This window comes from Puma concolor, chromosome B4 (genome assembly GCF_028749965.1).
Source record: "Puma concolor isolate L17-30 chromosome B4, mPumCon1.1.hap2, whole genome shotgun sequence".
Classification (NCBI taxonomy): Eukaryota; Metazoa; Chordata; class Mammalia; order Carnivora; family Felidae; genus Puma; species Puma concolor.
Window position 1 is genome coordinate 65,083,990 of NC_141673.1, and position 25,184 is coordinate 65,109,173.

The window sequence follows — 25,184 nt, forward strand, 5'->3', positions numbered from 1 at the left end:
CTAACCCTTTTTCATTTTTTTGTCCTTAGTACCATCTGGGACTGACAGCTCAGCCTGAACTCTACCTTCTGAACACCGTGGATGCTGACTCACTTGTGTCTAGATGACTGACAGCCTGAGAGACTGTTTACGAACCACTTTGTCTTAGTCCTTTTGTGCCAGGTGTCCTGTTAACATATCTCTGTTAGTTCAGAGGTGAGTTTTGTTCAGATGTTTTGAACAAAAGTCAAAGATTTCCTCATGGGAAGGGTGTTAAAAGCTGCCAGCTCTAAGTGTAGGACAGAGACCCACCCACCTCACGATGGTCCTACAGTAGCCAGAGTGACATGATTGGCCCACGGTGGCCACACACCCCTATGGGCTTGTGTCTTGACCTCTGGAATTTAAAAAATATATATGTGTATATATTTATGTAAACCTGAACATGTCAGTTTGGGTAGAGTTTTAAGGTTATGTGAAATTGATAGGTCTTTCTTATTTTTTTAAAAGCTATAGATAAATCAGATATTTGTTTTCTCTGGGTCACAAGTGACAGAGGAAAGGGAGTAATGCTCTTTTTCAGAATGATCTGGTCAAATTGACTTGCCTTTTAAAGTGACACTTGACAATGGCTAGTTAAATTCGATTTCAGTTTTAACCAGACCCTTAGCGACTACTGACTAGCAGTACATCATTTCTAAAGGAAACAGTTCTTCTTTTCAGCAGATTTATCCTGGTTATATTGTGTGCTTTGCAATTATTATTCTTTGTTGCTTTTCTTGAAATCTTGTCAGAGGTATGGTGGTATTTCCCAAAGAGCTTAGTACCTCATCAGAAGATTCAGAAACCATACTCTAACCAATGATCAGTTTTCCATGTGACATCGTAACTCAGCCCATTCTAGCATTCAAGCTTTAGGGATAAAAAGAAGAACCTTCTAACATTTAACTTTGTAAGTCCCAAACAGAAAATGATGGGAGGTTACTTGTTTTCTTTCTAACGTTTGTAGAGTTCTACCATGTCTTTTCTTCCCATTTTTCCCCACTAAAACTCCACAGACACCATTTCTAGGTCCAAAGTCTATTTCCAGGAATGGTTAATATTTCTAGTGTTGAATTTCCTTGAATGCTAAGCATTTTATTTAAGATATTTATATCAAGTAATACGAGAGCAGAACTAGACCAGGACGTGGACGACTAGTTCTCATGTCATAAACTGCCTGCCTACATGTGGGTGATAGACTTTTTTTGACCCCTCTTCTTAACCAGGACTTTTTTCCTTAAGATTTTTATAATAAAAATTAATATTTAAAAATTGGAAAAATGTTGCATAATTATCTGATTGAAAAGAAGATTTGCCACACTGGGCTTACATTCCTGCATGGAATTGCAGTTGGCTGGAACTGGATGGTGGCTCGTCCGTTTTAATGGACTATACTCAGGGTGGCACACACTTCTTCGATTCGTTTCCTTCTAGCCCCAAAGACACTGAGTTTGCAAACCCTGCAGCTTTTGTATGACTTTGAGCATCATTTTCCTCTTTCAGCTTAAAAGTGAAATATCTGACCTCTCTGTCTTATTTTAAAAGTTAGTATTGGGCACCTGGGTGGCTCAGTCGGTTGGGCGTCTGACTTTGGCTCAGGTCATGATCTCACAGTCTGTGAGTTCATGTCCCACGTCGGGCTCTGTGCTGACAGCTTGGAGCCTGGAGCCTGTGTCTCCCTCTCTCTCTGCTTCTCCCCTGCTCATGCTCTGTCTCTCTCTGTCTCAAAAATAAACAAAAACATTAAAAAATTTAAAAACAAATAAAAATGAAAAAAATAAAAAAATAAAAGTTAGTATTTTTTCAGTAAGACTTTTTAAAATTCCAGACATCGTTTATCTTCACTTATAAAGACTTGGTCCTCTAAGTGGCAGGGAGTTGTCTAAGGTAATACTTTTTAAAAATTCTCTCATTTCTATTTCAGAGGCCCTTGAAACTTCTGGTAAGAGTAGCATTTGTAGGTTAGAGTCCTTCTGATCTTAAAAATGAAACTGAATTAACATCAGTTATTAGCTTTCATTTGAAAACGAGATTTCTTTTTTGAAAGAGAGGGAGAGCATGAGCACACACGCACATACAGGGGAGGGGCGGGGGAGAGAGAGAGAGAGAGAGAGAGAGAGAGAGAGAATCTTAAGCAGGCTCCATGCCCATTGCGTAGACTGCTGTGGGGGCTTGATCTCATGACCCTTGAGATCATGACCTGAGCCAAAACCAAGAGTGGATGCTTAACTGACTGAGCCACCCAGGTGCCCTGAAAAAGAGATTTTTAAAATGAGTTTCAGTATTTTAGATTTTTTTAAAGACATTTTATTTATTTAAGTAATCTCTACACCCAACATGGACTTGAACTCATGACCCCAAGATCAAGAGTCACATGCTGTTTGACTGAGCCAGTCAGCTGCCCCACAGTATTTTATATTCTTTATACGCAGATAGCAACTCTGGATGAACCAATGTGGATTTTCCTGCCTCTCTTGGAAATTCTATTTCTCAGGTAGTTAGTTTCATTACCAGAGAGTGTTAGGAGAAAGAAGAAAAAGGTTACAAAATTCTGTTTTGCCACTCATAAAAAGATGAAGTGCTTGGTTAAACAGAGACTAAGTACTTGGGGGAGTCTAGCTCTCATCTCCATCCTATGGCTGTACATTAAAGGAACAGACTGGAGCTTACAAAAGCTTTTAAGTTTGGGGCGCCTGGCCCACTCAGTTGGTAGAACATGCAACTCTTGATCTCAGGTCGTGAGTTCAAGCCCCATGTTGGCGTGGAAGCTACTTAAAATAAAAATAAATTGAAAACAATGTTTATAAATTTATCCATCAAGTCATACAACTCCTGTAATCTGAAAAGTTGATAAACTGAGTCACACCAAGATCAGTAGAGGAGACTGATTTCTAAAGAATGAGTCTTGGGTAAACTTTTGTTCTAAATTAGAACTTTTAATCATTCTCTAATTTATATTTACAAATCTGGATTTTATATTATATGCTTTTATAGCTATTAACATATTCAATCGTAAGATAAACCTAGAAGCATACACTCACTCAGTTCCTCAGGTTTAACATTATGGAGTCAATTTATAAGAGGATGCTCTGACAATGAATATCCAGAATGTCAAAAAAATACAACAAAATAATAGTTACTGGGCAGCTGCTGCTACATAACCACATGTCCACCTAATATAAAAGGCAGTCAGTCAGTTTTGGTTCAGGTCATGATCTCACAGTTCATGGGTTCAAGCCCCATGTTGGGCTCTGTACTGACAGCTCAGAGCCTGAAGCCTGCTTGGGATTCTGTGTCTCCCTCTCTCTCTGCCCCTCCCCTGCTTGTGCTCCGTCTCTCAAAAATATATAAATGTTGAAAAAAAAATTTTTAATTAAAAAAAAAGGCAGAGCACATTGAGGCAAATGAAATAGTTTAGCAAGTGAGGCATCAGGGGTTTCAGTAGTTAATGAAAAAAGCCTTCTCAACTTTAAACATGATATCAAGCCTCCAAAGTTTTGCCCCAGAAGTGTTGTCTTCATTCGGGTACTGTATTTCACCTATATGTAGGGTCCCTACAGTGACCCCTCTTCTTAACCTAAGCTAAAGTGGATAAATGAGCATCCTGCTTCTTTTCTACACAGATGATTTTACACGTTAATTTAAATACACTTTGTGAGTTCTCATAGCTATTCTTGGTGAATAAATACTTTGCATTTCTGTTTCAAGCAATACATATATTCAGCTCTCAGTAAAATTACAAAATTCTGGAACCTGTTGGGTGTTTTGAAAAAAAGCCCATTTCTAATTAAACACTGAAGTCTATTTTTAATGCAGAGTATACATTGAGAGAATGGAATCTTTCCAGGACCCTGAATAGAAGTACTTCTCCATTGTGGAATCAACACGAAGGGTGACATTTCTATGCCTGCTCTTCTCAATCTCCCTGACCTCCATGCAACATATTAGATCCAGCTGCAGGACTGTTTAGTGGAATAAAGTCATTGGATTCTTGCCTGGCCTATTTTCCCCAGAGGACATGTTGCCCAAAATATGTATACTTGTTGGTGGAACTAGGAAAGCCCCATGACAGGTACAAATGACAATTTTAAAAATAATTGCCTGTGCAAATTAATACACAGAACAGTGGGGGTTAATGCCTAGACTGCAGACTTAATTTCAGATATTCCGACATTGTTTCCTTTCCCAAATACTAGACTTCACCTTCCTTTCAGATGAACTCTCCACTGTAGGAAACATCAAAGAAAAGGAAGTAACCGCCACAGATAATTTTATAATGCATTCTTGATTTTTTTTCAGTGAATGCTTTTTTCATTTGTTTGTTTCTGGTTTTGCTTTTTTTTTTTTTTTTCCCTTTCTCCCCAGGCTTGGAGTCTTTTTTTTTTTTTTTAATTTTTTTTTTCAACGTTTATTTATTTTTGGGACAGAGAGAGACAGAGCATGAACGGGGGAGGGGCAGAGAGAGAGGGAGACACAGAATCGGAAACAGGCTCCAGGCTCCGAGCCATCAGCCCAGAGCCTGACGCGGGGCTCGAACCCACGGACCGCGAGATCGTGACCTGGCTGAAGTCGGACGCTTAACCGACTGCGCCACCCAGGCGCCCCATGGCTTGGAGTCTTAGAAGGTAGATCTGAGTCACAGATGTAATGACTTCAACAGTATAGTTAATTTTTTAGAACCTTAGGGCAGTTGTAGAGGAGTTTCAGGTCACAGGTGTAATTAACATTTAATGTCTGTTTTGATTTCTGTGTTTTCGAGTGTCATACCAGATTAGCAATAGCACTGGACTAATTCCTTTCACCCCTACCGTTGTCATCTGGGGAAAAGGGATTTTTTTTTTTTTTAGCAATTCACCTTTGTACTCCTAGAAATGCTTTCAAGTATAAAAATGTGGGGCGCCTGGGTGGCGCAGTTGGTTAAGCGTCCGACTTCAGCCAGGTCACGATCTTGCGGTCCGTGAGTTCGAGCCCCGCGTCAGACTCTGGGCTGATGGCTCAGAGCCTGGAGCCTGTTTCCGATTCTGTGTCTCCCTCTCTCTCTGCCCCTCCCCCGTTCATGCTCTGTCTCTCTCTGTCCCAAAAATAAATAAACATTGAAAAAAAAAATTTAAAAAAAAAAAAAAATGAATACATAGACATTTAAATGTTAAACATTTATGTTTGTGGCAAAATAGTCAAATTTTGAGATAAGAGCAAAGCACACAATGGTAAACCAAATTTAAATAACAACATGGCCATTCTCCTCTGATGTAATTGTTTCCCATTCTCAAAAGGAATTTATGAAAGCTTTAATTACCTTGCCCTATTTGGAGAGAATTAAACAATGAATGGAGCATCATTTTTTTTTAAGGTTTATTTATTTATTTTGAGAGAGAGAGAGTGAGCAGAGGAGGGACAGCAAGAGAGACACACACACACACACACACACAGAATCCGAAACAGGCTCCAGGCTCTGAGCTGTTAGCCCAGAGCCCGACGTGGGGCTTGAACCCACAAACTGCGAGATCATGACCTGAGCTGAAGTTGGACACTTAACCGACTGAGCCACCCAGGCTAGACCGTCACATTTAATACAGGTATAGATAATTTTTCTGTAGCCATTATATAACTAACTCCCAATTTTCAGATTGGTTTGACGTAATATAGATTATTTTTTGCCACTAACTAGAAAATAAAAATTCTAAAAGTCAGAAAATCATGTCCTAGGTTCTGAAAGACAACAAGGATATTTTTGACTTGACTATGACTCTTGATTTGGAAATCAACATAAACAATTGAGACTTGCTATACAAGGCTATGCGAATCCTGTCTCATACTTTTGCAGTATAATTTACTACATACTGAAAATTTATTCTTCAGAATAAATAGTTTTCAGAAGCCTTCTTGTCTTGTATGTAGCTTCATTTTTTGGACACATTGAAGAATCGAGGTCTAATGTAATCCTTATACATAGAATAGAGAACACCTAGAAACAAAAAGATAGACATCAATACGGTATCTATGGGAAACAAACACTGAATTTATTGTATTCTGCTTGTATTTTTCCAAAACTGTCCCTCAGTTTAGGTGCCTTTTTTTTTTAAGTGACCTCTACACCCAATGATGGGCTTGAACTCACAACACCAAGATCAAGAGTCATATGCTCTACCGACTAAGCCAGCCAGGGGCCCCGTTATCCCTTAATTTAAAAACAAACAAATGCCTTCCATCTCACTAACTTTTGGCTTAGATTATATAAGTGGCTCCAGAAAAAGAAGCCCAAAAAAGTTAGAGCCCATTAAGATCAGTACAAATCTAAATCTGAATTTATAATGTTACTATGTCATCCTAAAATTTGAATTTTAAAATATTGGTGAAAAAGAGAGAGTGGGGAGATTTGGCTAGATAATAAAATAGAAATAATAGACACCTCAACTTAGCAAACCTCTATTCAGTGTCTGCTTGTGCTCAGCATCTCAAGAGAAGCAAAACTTGCTTCTAGGGGATTACAGTCTAGTGGGTGAATTAGCTGTGAGTTTAGGCAGATGACATAGATGTGGGTCTTTCACCAGGATGAGGTCCTAGGGCCATGCAGAAAAGGGTAAGGAGTCAGGGGAAATAGCGTGTGGAATAGAGTGCTTTCGTTGAATTGTGGGGATGTCAGCAAATGTTCATACCCAAAGCAAGTTAAGGAGTCCGCTCAGCTCCCATTCCCGCCCGTATCAATTATCAAGGCTTCAGATATCTAGTAGATTGTCTAATCTAAATCCTCCATTTTCTTCTGCTTTCTTACACCTCTTGTTAATATCTTCAGAGAGCGCACAGAGAACAAGGGGTCAGTAAGTTAGTTGTTCTCATCTCAACATGGTAGCCACGTGAGGCAGCCGTCTGCACAATTTTCTAACGAAACAGGAGTGTAACTATCATAGATGCATAAGATCCAAGGCAAAAATATGCTTACCTGAATCACTGTCGTATCTAGGGAAATAACATTCTCCAATGCAGGGAGACTTCTAGAACTCATTTCCCTATGCTTATTAGACACAGATAATTCTTACCTCATGCCTACCTTTTAAATGTTGGTGTTCCCTGGAGTTCCAATCTCAACTCTTTTCTCGCCTCACTCATACCTGTTGCTTCACTGGTAAGCAAGTTATTAGATCTCTCTTCTGAACATGAGACTTATATTCATTATACTATACGTGGCATTTCCACATACATGGGTAGGTGGCTGCCAGACTTTTAAATTGTGCACAAATCAGTAATTTGAGCTTGCTCCTCAAAATGGTCATTTATTTATAAACTTATATAAATGTACTATTGGTCAGTGTGTCTATTAGTAAAGCTTTTTGGTTTTTTAATTTTTTTAATTTTTATTTTATTTTTTTGATGTTTATTTTTGAGAGAGAGACAGAATGCAAGTGGGTTGGGGCGGAGAGAGAGGGAGGCACAGAATCTGAAGCAGGCTGCAGGCTCCAAGCTCTCAGCACAGAGCCTGACACGGGGCTCGAACTCACGAGGTGTGAGATCATGACCTGAGCTGAAGTCAGACGCTCAATCCACTGAGCCACCCAGGCGCCCCAAAGCTTTTTGTTTTTAAGATAGAAATATATTCTTCCTACATACCCACGGATCTCCTTCTACATCTCCTAGGGTATGAGTACTCTAATTTAGAGACATCTGCCACAGGTACCTCAGTCAGTATAATATAGAATTAAGAGTTCAGGCCCTGGAGTAGAGAGCCCCCGTGATTGTGAGCAAGAAAGTTTTCCTCTCTAAGCCTCAATTTCCTTATCTGTAAGTGGGATTATAACAGTACCTACCTCATAGGGTATTGTTTAATAAAGACTTTGGTCTTCGTCCACAGTTCCTGGCATAGAGCTTCTAAAATGCTTGGAATTTACCAGGTATGGGAGTATCTTTGTTATTCATGAGCCTCTTGGATCATACCGGAGTTTACGTTAATGGTGTGGTCCACGGTGGGCTCCTAGATAACTTCAGGATATGGCTAGTCATGCCAGGAAGACAACTATGTGACTAGACCTCCAGGAGAGGAACAGGACTGGAGACTGAGTTGTGTCATAGGGCCAGTGATTCAATCAATGGTGCCTACGTAATGAAGCCACAATAAAAACTCTGGGTACTGAAGCTCCGTAGAGTCTCTTGGTTGGTAAACACACTGATGTGCTGGAAGGGTGGCATTCCACAGGGAGAGGGTACAGAAGCTTTGAGTTTGGGACCCTCCCAGACCTATACCCTATGTGTTTCGATTGGGCTGCTTCTGATCTGTATACTTTGTAATAAAACTGTAATTGTAAGTATAGAGCTTTCCTGAGTTCACAAGTTGTTCTAGTGAAATATCAAACCTGAAGGAGTCTTAGGAACCCCTGAATTTGTCGCTAGTTGGTCAGAAGGGCAGGTGGCCTGGGAACCCCCAATGGCTGGTGTCTGAAGTAACAGCGGTCCCTTCGGGACCCATGTCCTTAAACCTGTGGCATCTGAGGTGAGCTGCAGTGGTTGGCGTCAGTATTGAATTGTATTACAGTACACCAGGTGGTGTAAAGAGGTATTAATTATTAGGATTAAATCACTATATTGTACACCTGAAACTAACATAACACTGTATGTTATACTGGAATGAAAATGATAATAAGATAAAGTTTACCTACAAAAAAAGGTTAAGTGAGGTAGTGATACATAAAGCAATTAGCGTGGGTTCCACATCATAAACACTCATTAACTATTAGCTATTATTGTTTTGTCCAGTACTTACTGGACTTACTCTCCTACCAACCCTGTTCTGCTTCATTTTTTACATTAGTCCAAGGCCCATCTTATATCGCATTGCCCAAACCAGAAACCTAGGAATCATCCTGGACTCCTCCTTCCTTCCTTTTCCCACGCACTTAGTTGCTGAGTCCTCAATGTTCGTAGACTCCACCTCCTCCCGTTTTCACCATTACTGCTTTAATTCAGACCCAGTTCATCATCTCATTGGCCTCTCCGTCTTTATTTTCTCCCCTCCTTTGCCAATCATCTCTAATCATTTTCTTTTTCCTTTTCACATTTTTTTTCATGGTGAAATATAATATGCATGGAAAACAGTAGACACAAGTTAAACGACTAGATTAACAAACAGTTGTAGACTGAATACCTGTAATTGTGGGTCAAGAAATAGAATGTAGCAAGCATCCTAGAAGCCTGGCTGTATCTCGCTCTCTTTTCCATAGATAACCACCGTTCTGACTTTTATGGTAACAGGTTTTTTCCTTGTCTTTATAATGTGACCATCTGTTTAAACAAACAGTTTCATATTGCCTGTTTTTGAGCTTCGATAAGGCAGGCATCTTTCTGAGCTGCATTCTGACTACGTTACTCCCCTGTTTAAATCTTTCACTGGCTCACTTCATCTCGTTGACTTCTCAGCTCGCAGCCATGTAGATCTATTGGGGATTTGTTTTCTATCAGGTTAGCTAAACTGTAATTCCCATCCCTGCATTTTTTCTGAGTTAGCTTGGCTCACAAGAGACATTTTGCTTGAGATTTGAAGGTAAAATTGAAGCAGTATAGCTTCTGTATTCTTTTCACACTTGGAAGGCTCGGTGCAGGGTTACTAGGCGCTGTTACAGCTTGTGCGTGTTGTTTATCTGCTGGCTCACCTTGCCGTTGCTGGGCAGCTGTCAGACCCACAGATCGTTCAGCTCCTTCTGGAGCTCCTCCTTTAGCTTCTTTGGCTACAAGGCCAGTGGATTAGCTCCATGATAGACGGCGCCAGCTTCTCCTACAGGTCACACCATGAGGTGACCTGTGACCAACAGGTCAAAGTTGGAGTCAGTTAGAGACTGACTCAGGTTTCTATTTCTTTGTGGGTTCCAGCTCTTCCTTGCAGATTCCAGTTTATTTTTCCTTCCCAACTGCTGCCTGGCTAAATTTAGGCTCCAGTATTAGAAACATAAGCAACAGCCTCACATGGACTGTTTAACCAGCTCCCAAAGTTGGTTAGGGTCATGTTTCTATAATAACTCCCTTTGTATAGATCACCACTCGTAGTTTTACTTCTCTGGTTGAACCCTGACTGATACAGATTTTGGTATCAGAAGCTTCCAGAGGAACATTATCATGAGTGCAGGTGCTCCGAATAGGTTCTGGGTCATCTCGAATTGGTTCTCTGGTGTGATGAGATTTAAAGATATTAATGGTCATTTTTTCCAGTAGTAAAGACAATGCTAGCAGTCCATGGCATGCTAGCAAAGCATTTTTTAAAGACTGTCGCCTATAGATAAGATACCCTTAATCAGGTGCCTGTAGAAAACAAGGCTTTGGGTGATCAAGTATTTACTGTCATAGAACATTTAGGTGGAAAAGAGAAGTATAATTAGGTTGGTTTCTTCTAAGTGTGCTGGAGAACTCGGGAAAACAAAATGATGGGCTCAGGGCTTTTAACTCCTCGTTTAAAGTCCGATGAGGGGACCTGAAAGCTTTATGACTTCCCAGAAAGAAACTCAACTCCTGTAGCTGTGAGGCTGATATTTTTGAAAAACACAACACAGGGACTAATCCTGTGAGTGGCTAATCACTACAATCATAAAATTCCCACCCTCACAGAGTCTCTTTTGTCAAAGTTAGGGCATTGCTTTGGAAAGAGTGGGACCCTGAAAATTAGGATGGGGATACGTGGGCAGATTTCAGTGAAAGGGAGTACTTAAATCCCTGTATCTGACGGAGACCCCTTTCCACTCCTTTCAGAAAACGACTGAAACTTGGACTGAAAGGTAATCTCCACTAAATGAAGCTGCAATGCCAGAGCTTTCTTGGTATAATTCTAAGGTACAGCAGTGATTCTGTACTGGCAGTGATTCTTCTTTACTGGAGCAATTTTATTCCCCAGGAAAATCTGGCAATTTCTGGAGCTGTTTTTGGTTGTCACTCTGGGGGTGGGTAGGTGCTATTGGCATCTAGAGGGTAGGGGCCAGGGATGCTGCTAAACATCCTGTAATGCACAAGACAGCCCTCCACAACAAAGAGCAATTAGTCCAAAATGTCAGTAGTGCCGAGACTAAGAAACCCTGACATTTGGGAAGGTATCCAAAGGCTTAGGGAGATTGGAATGTTAAGGTTGATTTATCCTGCTCATTCACCCCCTAAATATATCTACTCCCTTCACCAAGGCTGGGAAAAACACATTTGTGAAGGGAGTCCTGGCATCCTTGGAGAGTTGCGTGGCAACTATCTTCTGTAACCAGAAATGACGGTGGAAACTGCTAAGCTTCCTGAATTCAGTGGAGATGGTGGGATCCTGAGAAGCAGGGGTCAAGGAGCACCATTTAATTGACAAAGACGAGGAAAGTGTGATTACTGTAATGGGCAGCAAAGACTAAACAGTAATCAGAATAGGCTAAGCCACAAAGACCTTTGGCATTGTCTAATTGATTATGGTGTCCCTAGAGTTGAAGGTGGTGGGCAACATTTACGCAGAAAAGCTCCAGGTTTGGTGAATAAAAGTGTAACTTGAATCATCACAGTAGACAGCCATGGGCCCCCAACCAATTCCCAGATTTGAGTCACTTCACAGACCCAGAGTCCCTTGAATAAAGGAGAAGTCAGATCTCCTTAAGAAAAGATGCTGTTAACACGACCAAAAAGTAAATACTATGAACAGATCTGTGGCCCTTCACCAAGATGCCTATGCATAAGGAATGGCAAATGATCACATTTGTGAGATTATGAAACACTGGCTCTGAATTGATACTAATGCCTGGAGAATTAGGGCGGTCTACCAGTCAAGCTAGGAGTTTATGAAGGTCAGGTGGTCAGTGGAGTTTTGCTGTGGGTCCATTTTGCAGTTGGCCTGGTGGGCCCCTAAATCCATATGTCATTTGGATTGTCATTTCCCCAATTCTGGAATGTGTAACTGGAAGGGACATACTCAGCAACTGTCAGAATCCTCACATCAGTTCCCTGACCTGGGGTGTAAGGGCTATTATGGTGGGGAAAGCCAACTGTAAGCCGTTCTACTTGCCTGTATCTACCAAAAGAGTAAACCAAAGCAGTACTGCATTCCTAGATGGACTGTAGAGATTAGTGCCATCATCAAGGACTTTAAAGATGCTAGGGTGGGGACTCCTACCACATACCAATTCAGTTTGCCTCTTTGGCTAGAAGACAGATGGCTCTTGGAGAATGATAATGGATTTCTATAAACTTAATCAGATGATCACTCTAATTGCAGCTGTTGTCCAGGTGTGGTTTCATTGCTAGAGCCTATTGATACAAGCATCTTTGCTGTTTGATTCGCAGCTATGAATCTGGCTGATTGCTTTATTCTCTAGAGTTTTTAATAAAAACTACCAAAAGCATTTTGCTTTCACCCGGTTGGGCCAAGAGTATACTTTCACTATTCAGTCTCAGGGCTGCCTGAATTCTCCAGACTATACCATAATCTGGTCTGCAAGGACTTTGATCATCGCTCCATTGCACAGGACAGCACATTAATCCATTACATTGATCTGATCTATCAAGGGGAGATTACGGTACTACTATATAATGGTAAGGTAAGGAGGTATGTGTGGAATGCATGTATCTTCTGGGCATTTTTTAGTACTCCCATGTCCTGTGATTAAAGACCATGGAAAACTATACCCAATACAAGCAGACTGGCTAAGGACCCAGACCATTTAGGAATGAAGGTGTGGGTCACCATTCTAGTCAAATAACCTGGAATAGCCAAGGTGCTTGCTGAAGGCAAAGTGAGTAAGAAATGACTAGTGGAAGAACATAGTTATAATACCAGCCATGACCATCCGACCAGTTGTAGAAACAAAGTCTGATGGGAATATTTCTTCCTTATTTTGATATGAATACATTTGTATATACATTAATTTTTTTTCTATTTGCTACTTCCATTTATCTGCCATCTAATGTAAAAAGTGTTAATAATACTTAATCTTATATTTCAGGATTTAGGTTACAGGATTATCAAACAGGAATGTGACTCTATTCAAAGACAAATCAACACCACCCAAAGATGGGTAAAAGGATTTTTGTATCCTCTTTTGGGACACAATTAGCATGTTTTTGGTTATACAATGGATGGTTGATTTTGCCATTGTCTTTATTTGAAAGTTAAGTGTATTAAAAGAGATGTACATGGATGCCAGGTTGACAAGGCCTAGTGGTAAGTTTGTGTTGTGTCAACTTAACCCTAAACTAATAACTACATTTCCAGAATTCCTTTCCGTTTATTCCCTGAGTTATTGCAGAAGAAACACTTTGCATAAGATATAGAGGACAGAAGTGAAGCAGCAGCTAAATTCATTTTTTTCTTGGAAGGCAGCACATGTTCGTTTATCTGCTGGTCCACTTTGTTGGCATGGGGCAACAACTAGGAATGCATCTACTGTGGATCTGCTTAATTTCCTCCTTCACCTTTTCTGACTCCTTGGCTCGGTTCATGTTTATCTCCAAGATGAAGGGCATCATTTTTCCCTCTGTCACTCCCATCATCAAATTCAGAGGCTTAGAGATGGTGAGAAACCCACAAGGGTTCCAGTCTATCCTATGTGTTCAGCTCATCCTTGTAGCTTCCAGATTTTTCTTGCTTCTCTCACTTTACATCTACTTTAAAAAAAAAAAAATATTGATTGATTGATTGGGAGAGTGCAAGCGGGGGAGGAGCAGAGAGAGGGGGACAGAGGATCCAAATCCTGCTCTGTGCTGACAGCCCCATGTGGGGCTTGAACTCACAAACTGCAAGATCATGACCTAAGCCAAAGTTGGGCGCTCAACTGACTGAGCCACCCACGTAGCCCCACATCTACTTTTCATTTTTTTTTAATGTTTATTTATTTTTGAGAGACAGAGCGTGAGTGGGGGAGGGGCAGAGAGAGAGAAAGATACAGAATCTGAGGCAGGCTTTAGGCTCTGAGCTGTCAGCACAGAGCCCGACGCAGGGCTCAAATTCATGAACTGCGAGATCAAGACCTGAGCTGAAGTTGGATGCTTAACTGACTGAGCCACCCAGGCACCCCTCATATGGTTTAATCCTTAGGGAAGCCTCTCCTGGACTCTCAGCCCTAGTTAAATGCCCCTCCTTTCTGCTTGTGCTTCCATAGCAACAACCTGTGCCATCTCTGTCATAGCATCTGTGAGTTTATATGGTCTTCTGTTGTTGGTGTCTCTCCCTAAGGAGACCAAACTGTTTGAGGGTAGGGACTGAGTCCTATCTCTGTATCTCTAGACCAGTGCAGTGCTTTGCACATAGCAAGAGCTCAATAAATGTTTGCTAAATGATGAAAATGAGCACTGTAACTTTGTAATGAGGCTTCTTGTATTTTGTTAACACCTGTGTATCACAGCTCATGGTAGTAAGATAATTACCATATAACTCCCTATACACAATCCCCACACTGCTCATTCCATAATCCTAGACCTACGCTTAGGCTGATTCTACTCTGCACAGCATGAAAGAGAACTAAGAACATTGTAACTTGTTTTCATTAATGTGGACCAAAAAAAAAAAAAAAAAAAAAAAAAAAAAAAAAAATATATATATATATATATATATATATATATATATATATATAATTTAGATCCCCAAAGTAGATTTCTTGTTAGAACTATCTGGTTTAGCTGTTGATATAACTGGAATTAACCAGATAATTTTACACCTGTTCTTTGGATTTCACTATGTTAAGTATAGCCTAATTTATAGACTGATTAAAAAAGGATTGCCTATTGCTCAGACCGGACTAAAAGGAGAACAGATGTGGAGATTGTGGGCTCCAAAAAATGTATTCTTCCCAGTTAAACTACATCAGTAATTATATCTGCTGTTCGAATAGGCCAAGAGCTATGACTGCTGCTCTCAGGTGAGCAGTAAAGGCTGGAATCTAGAACCACTGCTTTAGTTGGGTTATAGAGGGTACAAACTATTCACTGCTCCTTTCATAATACAAGATAACAGAACCCGAAACCTAGTTCTCTACCTTTTTAAAATGTTTATTTACGAGGCACCTGGGTGGCGCAGTCGGTTAAGCGTCCGACTTCAACCAGGTCACGATCTCACGGTCCGTGAGTTCGAGCCCCGCGTCGGGCTCTGGGCTGATGGCTCAGAGCCTGGAGCCTGTTTCCAATTCTGTGTCTCCCTCTCTCTCTGCCCCTCGCCCGTTCATGCTCTGTCTCTCTCTGTCCCAAAAATAAATAAATGTTGAAAAAAAATTAAAAAATTAAAAAAAATAAAATGTTTATTTATCTTGAGAGAGAGAGGGGGAGAGAGTGGGGAGGGGCAGAGGGAGAGAGAGAACCCCAAGCAGGTGCCACGCCGTCAGTACAGAGCCCAATGTAGGGCTCGATCTCGCAAAATGTGAGATCATGACCTGAGCCGAAATTAAGGGTCAGACTGTCAAGTGACGGAGCTACCCAGGTGCCCCCTCTGTTTTAAACTGAGTTATAATCGACCTATAACATTATATTAGTTTCAGGTGTACAACAATGATTTGTTATTTCTATATGTTGTAATGATCACCCCAGTAAGCCTAGTTAATGTCTGTAACCATGAATACTTACAGAATTTTTTTCTTGTGATGAGAACTTTGAAGATCTACTCTCTACTCTCAGCACCTTTCAAATATGCAAAACTATATGAACTATATTATGAACTATAGTCACCACTATGTACATGACATCCCCAGCACTTATTTATTTTATAACTGGACGTTTGTACTTTTTGTCTACTGGTTGTTTTTCTTTCAGTGCTTAAAATACCAAGAAATTAAGCCTATTATGGGGAAGCAACTTCAACCAAGTGAAGTTCATGGTCTTTCTTACCATTCCTCCTCCATTATATCATCTTAACCCAATTTTCATTTTCCAATATGATTGAATAAAATAAATAAAAATACTCACAAAGACAGCACAAGATACAAATTAAGCAGGTTACCTAGAGTCACAGCTCCTACAACACATCCTTGGGCAGCAACTCTCATGTGAATAAGATGAATGGACATTTTCTGATCCCTTCTGTACTTTAACGTGTAAAGACCATAGGACACCACAGTCATAAAGCCTGCTATTCCTGTGAAAGAAAAAAGTAGAGGTTATGTAAATAGTAGGCTAGAATCCCCAACATTTAGAGAGCTGAATAAGACTGTCCAAAGGATCAGTACTTGGAAGATAAGCAGGGAAGATACCAGAGAATACTTTAAAAAGAACCATGCTGGATTTGATCCACAGATTTTTTAAAGAGACCCTTAACATTTATGGATTCAATATTTGCAGTTTCTGACTCTTCCCAGAAAACCCCGAATCATAGAGTGTAGTAATTTCTCTTTTTCCTGAGGCATGATTTCAGATTGTGCATGCTGAGAGACTTATTTGGGGCAAGTCACTTTAGCCAGTGAGTGAACCAACAACAAACATCCCAGCATCCATAGCTTTCGAATGTTTGCCTTTACTCCTGTCTACTTGTTATCAAATAAGGAGTAAATCTCGTAAAATGAGAACATTTTTTTAAAAAATTTTTTTTTCAACGTTTATTTATTTTTGGGACAGAGAGAGACAGAGCATGAACGGGGGAGGGGCAGAGAGAGAGGGAGACACAGAATCAGAAACAGGCTCCAGGCTCTGAGCCATCAGCCCAGAGCCCGACGCGGGGCTCGAACTCACGGACCGCGAGATCGTGACCTGGCTGAAGTCGGACGCTTAACTGACTGCGCCACCCAGGCGCCCCAAGAACATTTTTGATCTTCCGTAAAAATGAGATATTTGAATTGTAATTAGACATGGAAAGGTATGAATATTTGCACAGGAAGTGTGTGACTCCAAAAAGAACTATGACTCTAGGAGACTCCAGAAGGGCAAATATTTTTGTATTCCCTACCAGTGTCAAGGGGTGAATATGCTGCTGTGACAACCAAGATCCTATGTAATTGGCTCTAAGACAGAAAACCAATCAACTGAATAGGAAATGTTCTAGAAACAGATTTAAAACACTGTGAGAACACTGAGAATTCATGACAAATCAAAATAACCAAATAACAGATAAAGGAGTAATTATTTAATAAATTCCATCGGTACAATTTGTTGGTATAAAGAACTAATTTGGATTTGTATCTTCACAGCAGACCCTCCAAAAAAAATTCTGCAGGAGTTAGAATTAAATGTAAAAACAAAACAAAAACACCAATAAAAACAAAGAGGAACAGCATATTTGTAACATCTAAAAGAGGGCAAAATAGACTTAAGAGAAAATGATAAGGGCAAAATGCCATTTTGACATAAGAATAAAGAAAACTTTTGCATAATGAAAACATGGGTCTATTTTTTGGGTTTTCTCTCCTATGTTGTTGGTCTGTGTATCTGTGCCTCCATCAACACCACACTGTCTTGATTACTGTAGCCATATAGTAAGCCTCCATATCAGGTAGAGTGATGATTTCTCCCACTTTATCCTTGTTTTTTAATGTTTTAGCCACTTTAGGACTTCTGCCTTTACTTGTAAATTTTATTTTTTATTGACTTTTTAAAACTATTTTTAAAACAATTTTTAAAAACGAATTTTTAATGTTTATTTATTTTTGAGAGAGAGAGAGAGACAGAGTGTGAGCAGGGGAGGGGCAAAGAGAGAGGGAGACACAGAACCCAAAGCAGGCTCCAGGCTCCGAGCTGTCAGCACAGAGCCTGACACGGGACTCAAACGCATGAACCGTGAGCTCATGACCTGAGCCAAAGTAGGACGCTTAACCTACTGAGTCACCCAGGTGTCCCTAAAAAAAAATTTTTTTTAAGTGTATTTATTTTTGAGAGAGAGAGAATCCCAACGATGTGGGGTTCAAACTCACAAACCCAGAGATCATGACCTGAGCCAAAATCAAGAATCAGAGCCCAACTGACTAAGTCACCCAGGCACCCCTTTACATGTAAATTTTGGAGTAAGCATGTCTTATCTACAAAAAAACTTACTGGGATTTTGATGGGAATTACACAAACATGTAGATCAATTTGGGGAAAGTCTTCCAATCCATGAACACAATACTACCTGTGGTCTTTACATTTATTTAGGTCCTTTTTTAATTCTTTCATTAACATTTTATAATTTTCAGCATACAGATTGCATGTATGTTTTGTTAAGCATATATCTAAGCATTTCATTGCCTTTGGAGTGACTGGAAATGAGGTTATGTTTTTAATTTCAGTTTCTGTATGTTGTTAATACATGGAAATTCAGTTGATATTTATGTAGGATAGCAAATTTTGATTAGTTATGTTGGCACATGTATGCCTCTATAGGTGGGTGAGGATATATTTATTCTTTCAGAATCCATTTAATAAGTGGAAGTAAGAGAGTAATTGCATTGACACGTATATTTTGTAGGCCGATTAGCAAATGAAATCAAAATTAAAATGACAAAAACAGCAAAAAACAAGTAATAATAGAATAGTGGCAGGCATGTTGAGAAACGGGTACAATGCTGAAAGCTCTGTGAGTGTAGCCAACTCTATAAAGATTTCTGGAAATATATAATAAGGGGTGTTAAATCAGATGTACTTCCTGCCCTAAAAATTCATACTCCAAGGAAATAAGCAAAAGAAACGTCAAGAAGTTGACACAAAGATCTTTATGGCTACGCTATGTATGAAGAAAACCTGAACAACCCAAATGTCCCAAACAGAGGAAGAACTGCCATAGCTACGAAAAAAATTATAAGCATAGCAAGGAGTTTCAATATGTATAATGTGTGCAGAGACCTTAACAATGATCATAAAATAATTTTAAGCAATATAGATTGTATTTATTGATGGAATGGAAATATATCTACTTATATTTAATGATGGAAGTTGTTGAAGACAATAAAAATATTTATTGGTGGAATGTAAATATATCTCTTTATAGATATATTTAATGACGGAAGTTGTTGAAGATAAATAAAAATGTTTTGTGAGTTTTCGGCACAGCTCACTCCCTGCAGCAGGAAATATATAGTAGATATTATTAAAATAACAATAGCTAAACAAACTATTCAATAATATATATTCAGATTTTGTCATTTATTTTTCTAGCAAAAACTTGATTCTCTTCCCTTATCAAATCAAGGCTCTGTTCTTAGTTAAATTGGTTTTGTTTCTTTTGGAGATTAAAGTCAGAACCTTTACTGTTTTCCATGTAGTGTCTCTGTGTAGTTTATATGTAATTGAATTTAGCTGGAAACACTTTTATCTTACTACTTTAATCACCCTAAATGTCTCTGGAAAAATTATTTAATTTGCAGTGGGCACAGTGATTAATCTCTCTATTCATGATAGTGATCTGTTCAAGTGGCAACAAGTTCTTGAATTGTTTTTCCAGTTAAAAATGCTAAGGAAGATGAATCACTATAACATTATTTGCTTCCATTTCTTATAGGTGCTATTATCAAGTTTTAACCAAATGAAATTAAACGTATAAACAGCATATTAGTATAAAGTAAAATTTTGATTCTTTTTAATATGTGAATAATGACACGAGGTTGCTAGATTTGCAGTGGTAATAGAAACCCAATGATATACCTATTCAGAAGGTTTTAGGGAATTAATCACCTATGTCAGTGTAACTTACATAATGTAAGTCTCATTTAAATAAGTTATTTTAATAGCTTCCAGACCAAATGAACACCAGGCAAGAGGCATGGCTGCAGTATACAATAATAATGCTTGCATCAGCTAAAGCATCCAAAAGAAGAAAGAGAAAACTTAGATTTTAAAACATAATATTGGTGTTTAGATTGTGTGTGTGTGTGTGTGTGTGTGTGTGTGTGTGTGTGTGTGTGTGTGTGTGTAAGTCCACTTACATATAGTATTTGTTCTAAATGTAGGCATATTAAGTCTGTGTCGGGAAAAGACAAACAGGCTAAGCCTCCAGGTCTAATTATAATACCACTTCTTTAATCTAGAGTTTATTTAACCATCAACCTCAACATCTGGAACACTTCAGGAAACCAGCAAAAAGGGCCATTGAACATGAACATCACAAAGTTCACGCTCTCAAGTGTACAGACAAGTAGGTAGGCCTAGGCTTTTTCATTCAGAGCTTTTTTACTCTGAATTGACTCACAGTTCTTTTAAACTTGGGTAGCTAGCTTCTGGTGCCACAGAATACTAGAAGCAGAAGTTTTTGATTGCACTCAACATTAATGGAAGAGACAGAAAAATCTATAAACATCAGACACAAGAGTTTAAAGGTTGGAGTTAGCACAGAAAGAGACATACACATCTCAGTAGTCACTCTTAGACTTTCAATGTAATAAACTGGTGCTGCTAATGATCTAGTCATCATAGAAGTGTTAAAGTTCATTCAACTCCAGTTAGAGTGGCTGGGAACTAGGAATTCGAGATAGACCTCGAATGAAGAGGAGTTAAGTAAGATTTGAAGCTTCGTAATAAAAATAGCTAACATTTACTGGGGATTTGCCATCTACTAGAAACTGTTCTGAAAGTTTAACTTCTGCTTAGAGAGGCTTAGCTTCAGTTATCTTAAAAGTTCAATGATGTAAAACATCTCCATTCTCAAAGATACTGGGTAAGGCATTATTATTATTACAGACAGTTCTCCAGTGTCCAGTCAAGGCTTGTACTTACCTACGGGGACAAAGGGGGAGTCTCTAGATTTCCTAATCAGTCGTGAGAGTGGGCTTTCCTCCCCATCTGCTGACCACTGGTTATCTGAAGACATTTTTCTCTCTAGTAACAGTAGGGGATAAATGTGGTTGCTGTGAATCATTAAAAATCCATTTACCCTCTCCCAATACATTGTCGATTATGTGTTTTCAGTTTGCTTGATCTGCCTGCTTGCTCCATTGAAATAAACAGTCCTGTTTCCTTCACCCTTTTCATTATGGAATCCTTTCATCTTGTTTGGGGGTAGGGGGTAAAAGAAAAAGAGAAGTGATGATAATCAGATTCCGTGAATACAGAATGAAGACACAGATCATAACTGGGTTATTCAGTCTCCTTTCACTGCTCAGCATTTGAGAACATGGGGAATCTCAAAACTTCTTCCACAAACAGGAAGACAATGCTTTTACAAAACATTTTTTTTTTTTTTATAATTTTTTTTTTTTCAACGTTTATTTATTTTTGGGACAGAGAGAGACAGAGCATGAACGGGGAAGGGGCAGAGAGAGAGGGAGACACAGAATCAGAAACAGGCTCCAGGCTCCGAGCCATCAGCCCAGAGCCTGACGCGGGGCCCGAACTCACTGACCGCGAGATCGTGACCTGGCTGAAGTCGGACGCTTAACCGACTGCGCCACCCAGGCGCCCCTACAAAACATTTTAAAGAATGATGGCAGTGCCACATACGCAGAATTACTTCCCGATTCACAGCTGATGGCAGAATGATCACTCCAATTCTTCAGGATGTGCAGAGCACTATAAAATGATTGAGACAGTGGAAATAATCCTCCTTGTCTATACAGGAATGAGGAAACTCACAGTCATCAACATGGCTTAGCAGCACCTCAGTCTGTTATCTGCACCACCCACTCTTTTTACCTCAAAATTCAAATACCATGGCTTCATCCTATAAATCGGTTTTCATCGGAAAATGGAACCCGGTAAGCGGCAGAAGCACCATACCTTTGGCGTACCCCACCACCTGCTGCCTGTCCCAGTTCTCCTTGAGCAGGAAGCTGTGGATCAGAACAGGCTTTGAAAGGCTGGGACACATTTATGCGCAATTTCCTACGAATTGATCATGAGAAAGCCCAGAAACAACCTGCTCGCCCCCGCCCCGGGGGGGGGGGGGGGGGGGGCGTGGCCAGCTGGTATTGCCGAGGTTTCCACCTCCCCCGCTGGAAATTTACTAACACCACCTGGACCACAAACATTGGGGGTTTTGAAGACAGCACTAAGGAAACATTAAGGATTTTGAAGAAGATGCTTTTACTGAATTCTGCCTTCACAGGGAGCTCCCAACTTCTCTCCATGGCTGTGAGTCCCCACTACCTGATACCAGGACCCCAAATCAAGAGGAAAGTGGGCCCGTGGTTACAACATTGGGCTTGGGTGGGGGTGGATGTTAGCCATCTGAGGCTGAGAGTCTTGTCTTTAACGACTCTGGGGGCTCCTGGGTGGCTCAGTCGGTTAAGCCTCCCACTGCAGCTCGGGTCATGATCTCCTGGTTCCTGGGTTCAGGCCCCCCCCCATCAGTTCAGAGCCTGCAGTCGGCTTCAGATTCTGTCTCCCTCTCTCTCTACCCTTCCCCCACTCACACTAGGTCTCTCAAAAATTAATCAATTAAACAAACATTAAAAAGAAAAAAGAATATGCACTTGCTAAAGGGGCGCCCACTGCGGCCCAGATCCCTGGCTGAGATGCCACGAGCCTGCACCTGGGGTCACCTGGAGGCGAGGCCCTCACACCTGAGGCTCCCGCAGAGCCTCGAGCAGCTTGAGCACCAGGCTGTAAAGCACTTGACGTCACCAAGCCCCCGGCCAATGTGAGAGCCCGGATAGGCGCAGGAAGGTGCTGAGGAAGCTGTTCTCCTGCGCCTGTGCCGGGAGCCTGAGCCTTCTGGGCTCCCCGGGCGGGTCGGTGGTGGACGCTGCTTTTGCTTGTGTTGTGACCCCGCAGCCTTCGGGTGCTCGAGGCCTCGGAAAAGTCCTGGCTCACCGTCTCCATCTGACTGCATCCACAAAGATGAGCGCAGAGCACCAGGTAGCGTTCACGGTTTTTTCCTTATGGCTTTAAACTTTTAAGTAATTTCGAATTTACAGAGAAGTGCCCAGAATAGTACAAAAAATTGGATGTCCGACACCCAGCTTGCCTTTTGTTAACGTTTAGCCACGTTTGCTTTATCATTTTTCTCAACGCAAATTTCTCCCTTCCTTCCTTTCTTCCTGAGACCCACCTGAGAGGGAGTCATATACTGATGCGCCCCAACCCCTAAAAACTTCTGTATGCATTTGGGGCATTCTTTTATGTAACCATAGTACCGTGGTCAAAATCAGGATGTTAGTTTTGCTATAATACTATAATCTAAAGATTTCATTCATATTTCAGCAGTTAAGATCCCAGTGATGACCTTAATAACAAACATTTTTTTTCTAGGCTAAGATTCAATCAGGATTACATACTGCCTTTGGTTGTCAAGTCGCTTTATCCCCCCCTCTAATCTGAAACATTTTCTTAGTCGTTGTATTTGTCAAGATTCTCCAGAGAAACAGAACCAATAGGAGATATATATACACACATATATACTTACACACATACACGCACACACATACATGTATGTGTGTGTGTGTGTGTGTATATATATATATATATATATATATATATGAGCTTGCATATCTCCGTATGCATATATTCATGTATATATACTTCTATATGAAGAAATTTACTATAGGAATTGGCTCATGTGGTTGTGGGAGCTGAGAAGTCTCATGATCTGCCATCTGCAACCTCGCAATGATGTAAGTCCTTATCCAACCCCAAAGGCCTGAGAACCTGAGAACCGGGAGCAGTGATGTCTGAGGGCAGAAGATGGATGTTCCTGCTCAGGCAGAGAACACATTCACCCTTCCTCTGCCTTTTTGTCCTGTTCGGGCCCTCAGTGGATTTGATAATACTCCGCTGCATTGGTGAGGGTGCTCTTTATTGGTCTGCCAACTCAAATGCTAATAATCTCTTCTGGAAACACCCTCACAAACACACCCAGATATAAGGTTTTACCAGCTATCTGGGCATCCCTTAGCCCAGTCAAGCTGACATGTAAAATTAACCATCAAAATCTTCTTTTGTCTTGCATGACCCCGATATTTTGCTAACACAGGCCACTTATTTTGTAGGACGTCTCCCAATTTAGTTTTTTGCTGATACTTTCTCATCATTAGGTTGCTGTTATACGTTTTTGGCAGAGTGATGCTGTGTTGTTGGTGTGCAGTATCTGGAGGCACATAACTTAGTTCCTCCGGTGGCAGTAACTTTGATCCACTGTTATGCTGATAAATGTCTAACAGCTGGTTATCCAGAGGAAGAGAAGCCCTGACTTGTAATATTTGTCACTTTCTACTTGTAAATGGCCAATTTCAAGCTACTGTTATGTCATCACTGAACACAAAGTTGGGAAGAGACGTGCTGCCCCTGAGTTGGGGTGAGTTGACTCTGGCATGCCACAGTTTTGAGCATTTGGATTAAGGTGGGGTCCGCCAGTTTCTACACTGTAAAGTTCCTCTTTTTTCCCTTTATTCATAATGAGTATTTTGTGAGGAGATACTTTAGTATTATGCAAATACACTGTTATGTATCAGGCTTTTACTCATTAACTTCAGCATCCATTTATGATCCTTGTCTGAATCAATTGATATTATGTTTGCCAGATGATAATTTTCTAAATACATCATTCTTTTTACATTTTTCAGTTGGCACTCTAATATAAGGAATTGCTTTTCCTTCTTTCCTATTATTTATTTATATCAGTTTGGTCTCGTCAATTTCTATTTTATTCAGTGCTTATCCATCACCACCATTATTTATTTTGATGGTCAAACTGTCCCAGATTTGTCTAATGGGAGCCCCTTCAGGCTGGCTTCTATTGACTCCTATTGACATGACCCCATCATTCTTCAAACATTCTTCTTTCTATCCTGGCATAACAAGATGTTCCAGGCTAAACTTGTACTTTTTCTGCCCCAGCTCTGAAATCAGCCATTTCTTCAAGGAGCCCTGATTCATTTTAGTAGAGAATGATATTTAGAAACCACGTTCCAGGCATTAGAAGTGCTCATTGTTCCTGGAGTGTCATTCCTTCTAAGCCCTCTCTCAGTAGGCAGAATTAGGATTTATATCTATGTCTATTTCTCTGCCTATGTATCTATCTATACTAAAATCATGAGTTTGTAGTAAGATCTCCAAATTCAACCCAACTCCACAGGATTCATTCTAGTCTTCCCTTTTCATTATTTGTGATACCTTTCTCTGTGAGAGACCTGGCTCCCGCTATCTTTAGGATATTTACTTATTTGCTTAATTCTAGAGTACACAAAAATTCATTTCAGATTTTCTAACCCATACCTCTGTGAAAAACAAGCCCATTAAATATTTTTTATAGTTCTTTTTTGTCAGAGGGAAAATGGTCAAAATACTGTCTTCAAAAATCATTTGGAATGAAAACACATTTCTACACAAAAACTCGCGGGCAGATGTCCACAGCA

General features: G+C 40.2%; 2 protein-coding genes across 10 annotated transcripts in view; one reads left to right on the forward strand and one right to left on the reverse strand.

The window, feature by feature from the left end:
* The window catches only part of SLC11A2 (solute carrier family 11 member 2), a 51,473-nt gene extending 50,171 nt beyond the window's left edge, over positions 1-1,302 (forward strand). For all 8 annotated transcript variants that reach the window (XM_086713387.1, XM_086713386.1, XM_086713390.1 and 5 more), the window contains one exon: positions 30-1,302. In XM_086713387.1, the coding sequence (XP_086569513.1) occupies positions 30-107 (78 nt within the window). In that variant the 3' untranslated portion in view covers positions 108-1,302. The remainder of the gene's footprint in view (positions 1-29) is intronic.
* Positions 1,303-5,428: 4,126 nt separating this feature from the next.
* The window catches only part of HIGD1C (HIG1 hypoxia inducible domain family member 1C), a 31,885-nt gene continuing 12,129 nt past the window's right edge, over positions 5,429-25,184 (reverse strand). Inside the window, exons 1-3 of one of the 2 annotated variants that reach the window (XM_025930068.2) lie at positions 20,611-21,017; positions 15,938-16,072; positions 5,429-5,986 (exon numbers count right to left, since the gene is read on the reverse strand). In XM_025930068.2, coding sequence (XP_025785853.2) covers positions 5,922-5,986; positions 15,938-16,072; positions 20,611-20,782 — 372 coding nt within the window. In that variant the 5' untranslated portion in view covers positions 20,783-21,017 and the 3' untranslated portion in view covers positions 5,429-5,921. Of the gene's footprint in view, positions 5,987-15,937; positions 16,073-20,610; positions 21,018-25,184 lie in introns of those variants that run through there. The other variant, XM_086713397.1, reaches the window with a different exon arrangement.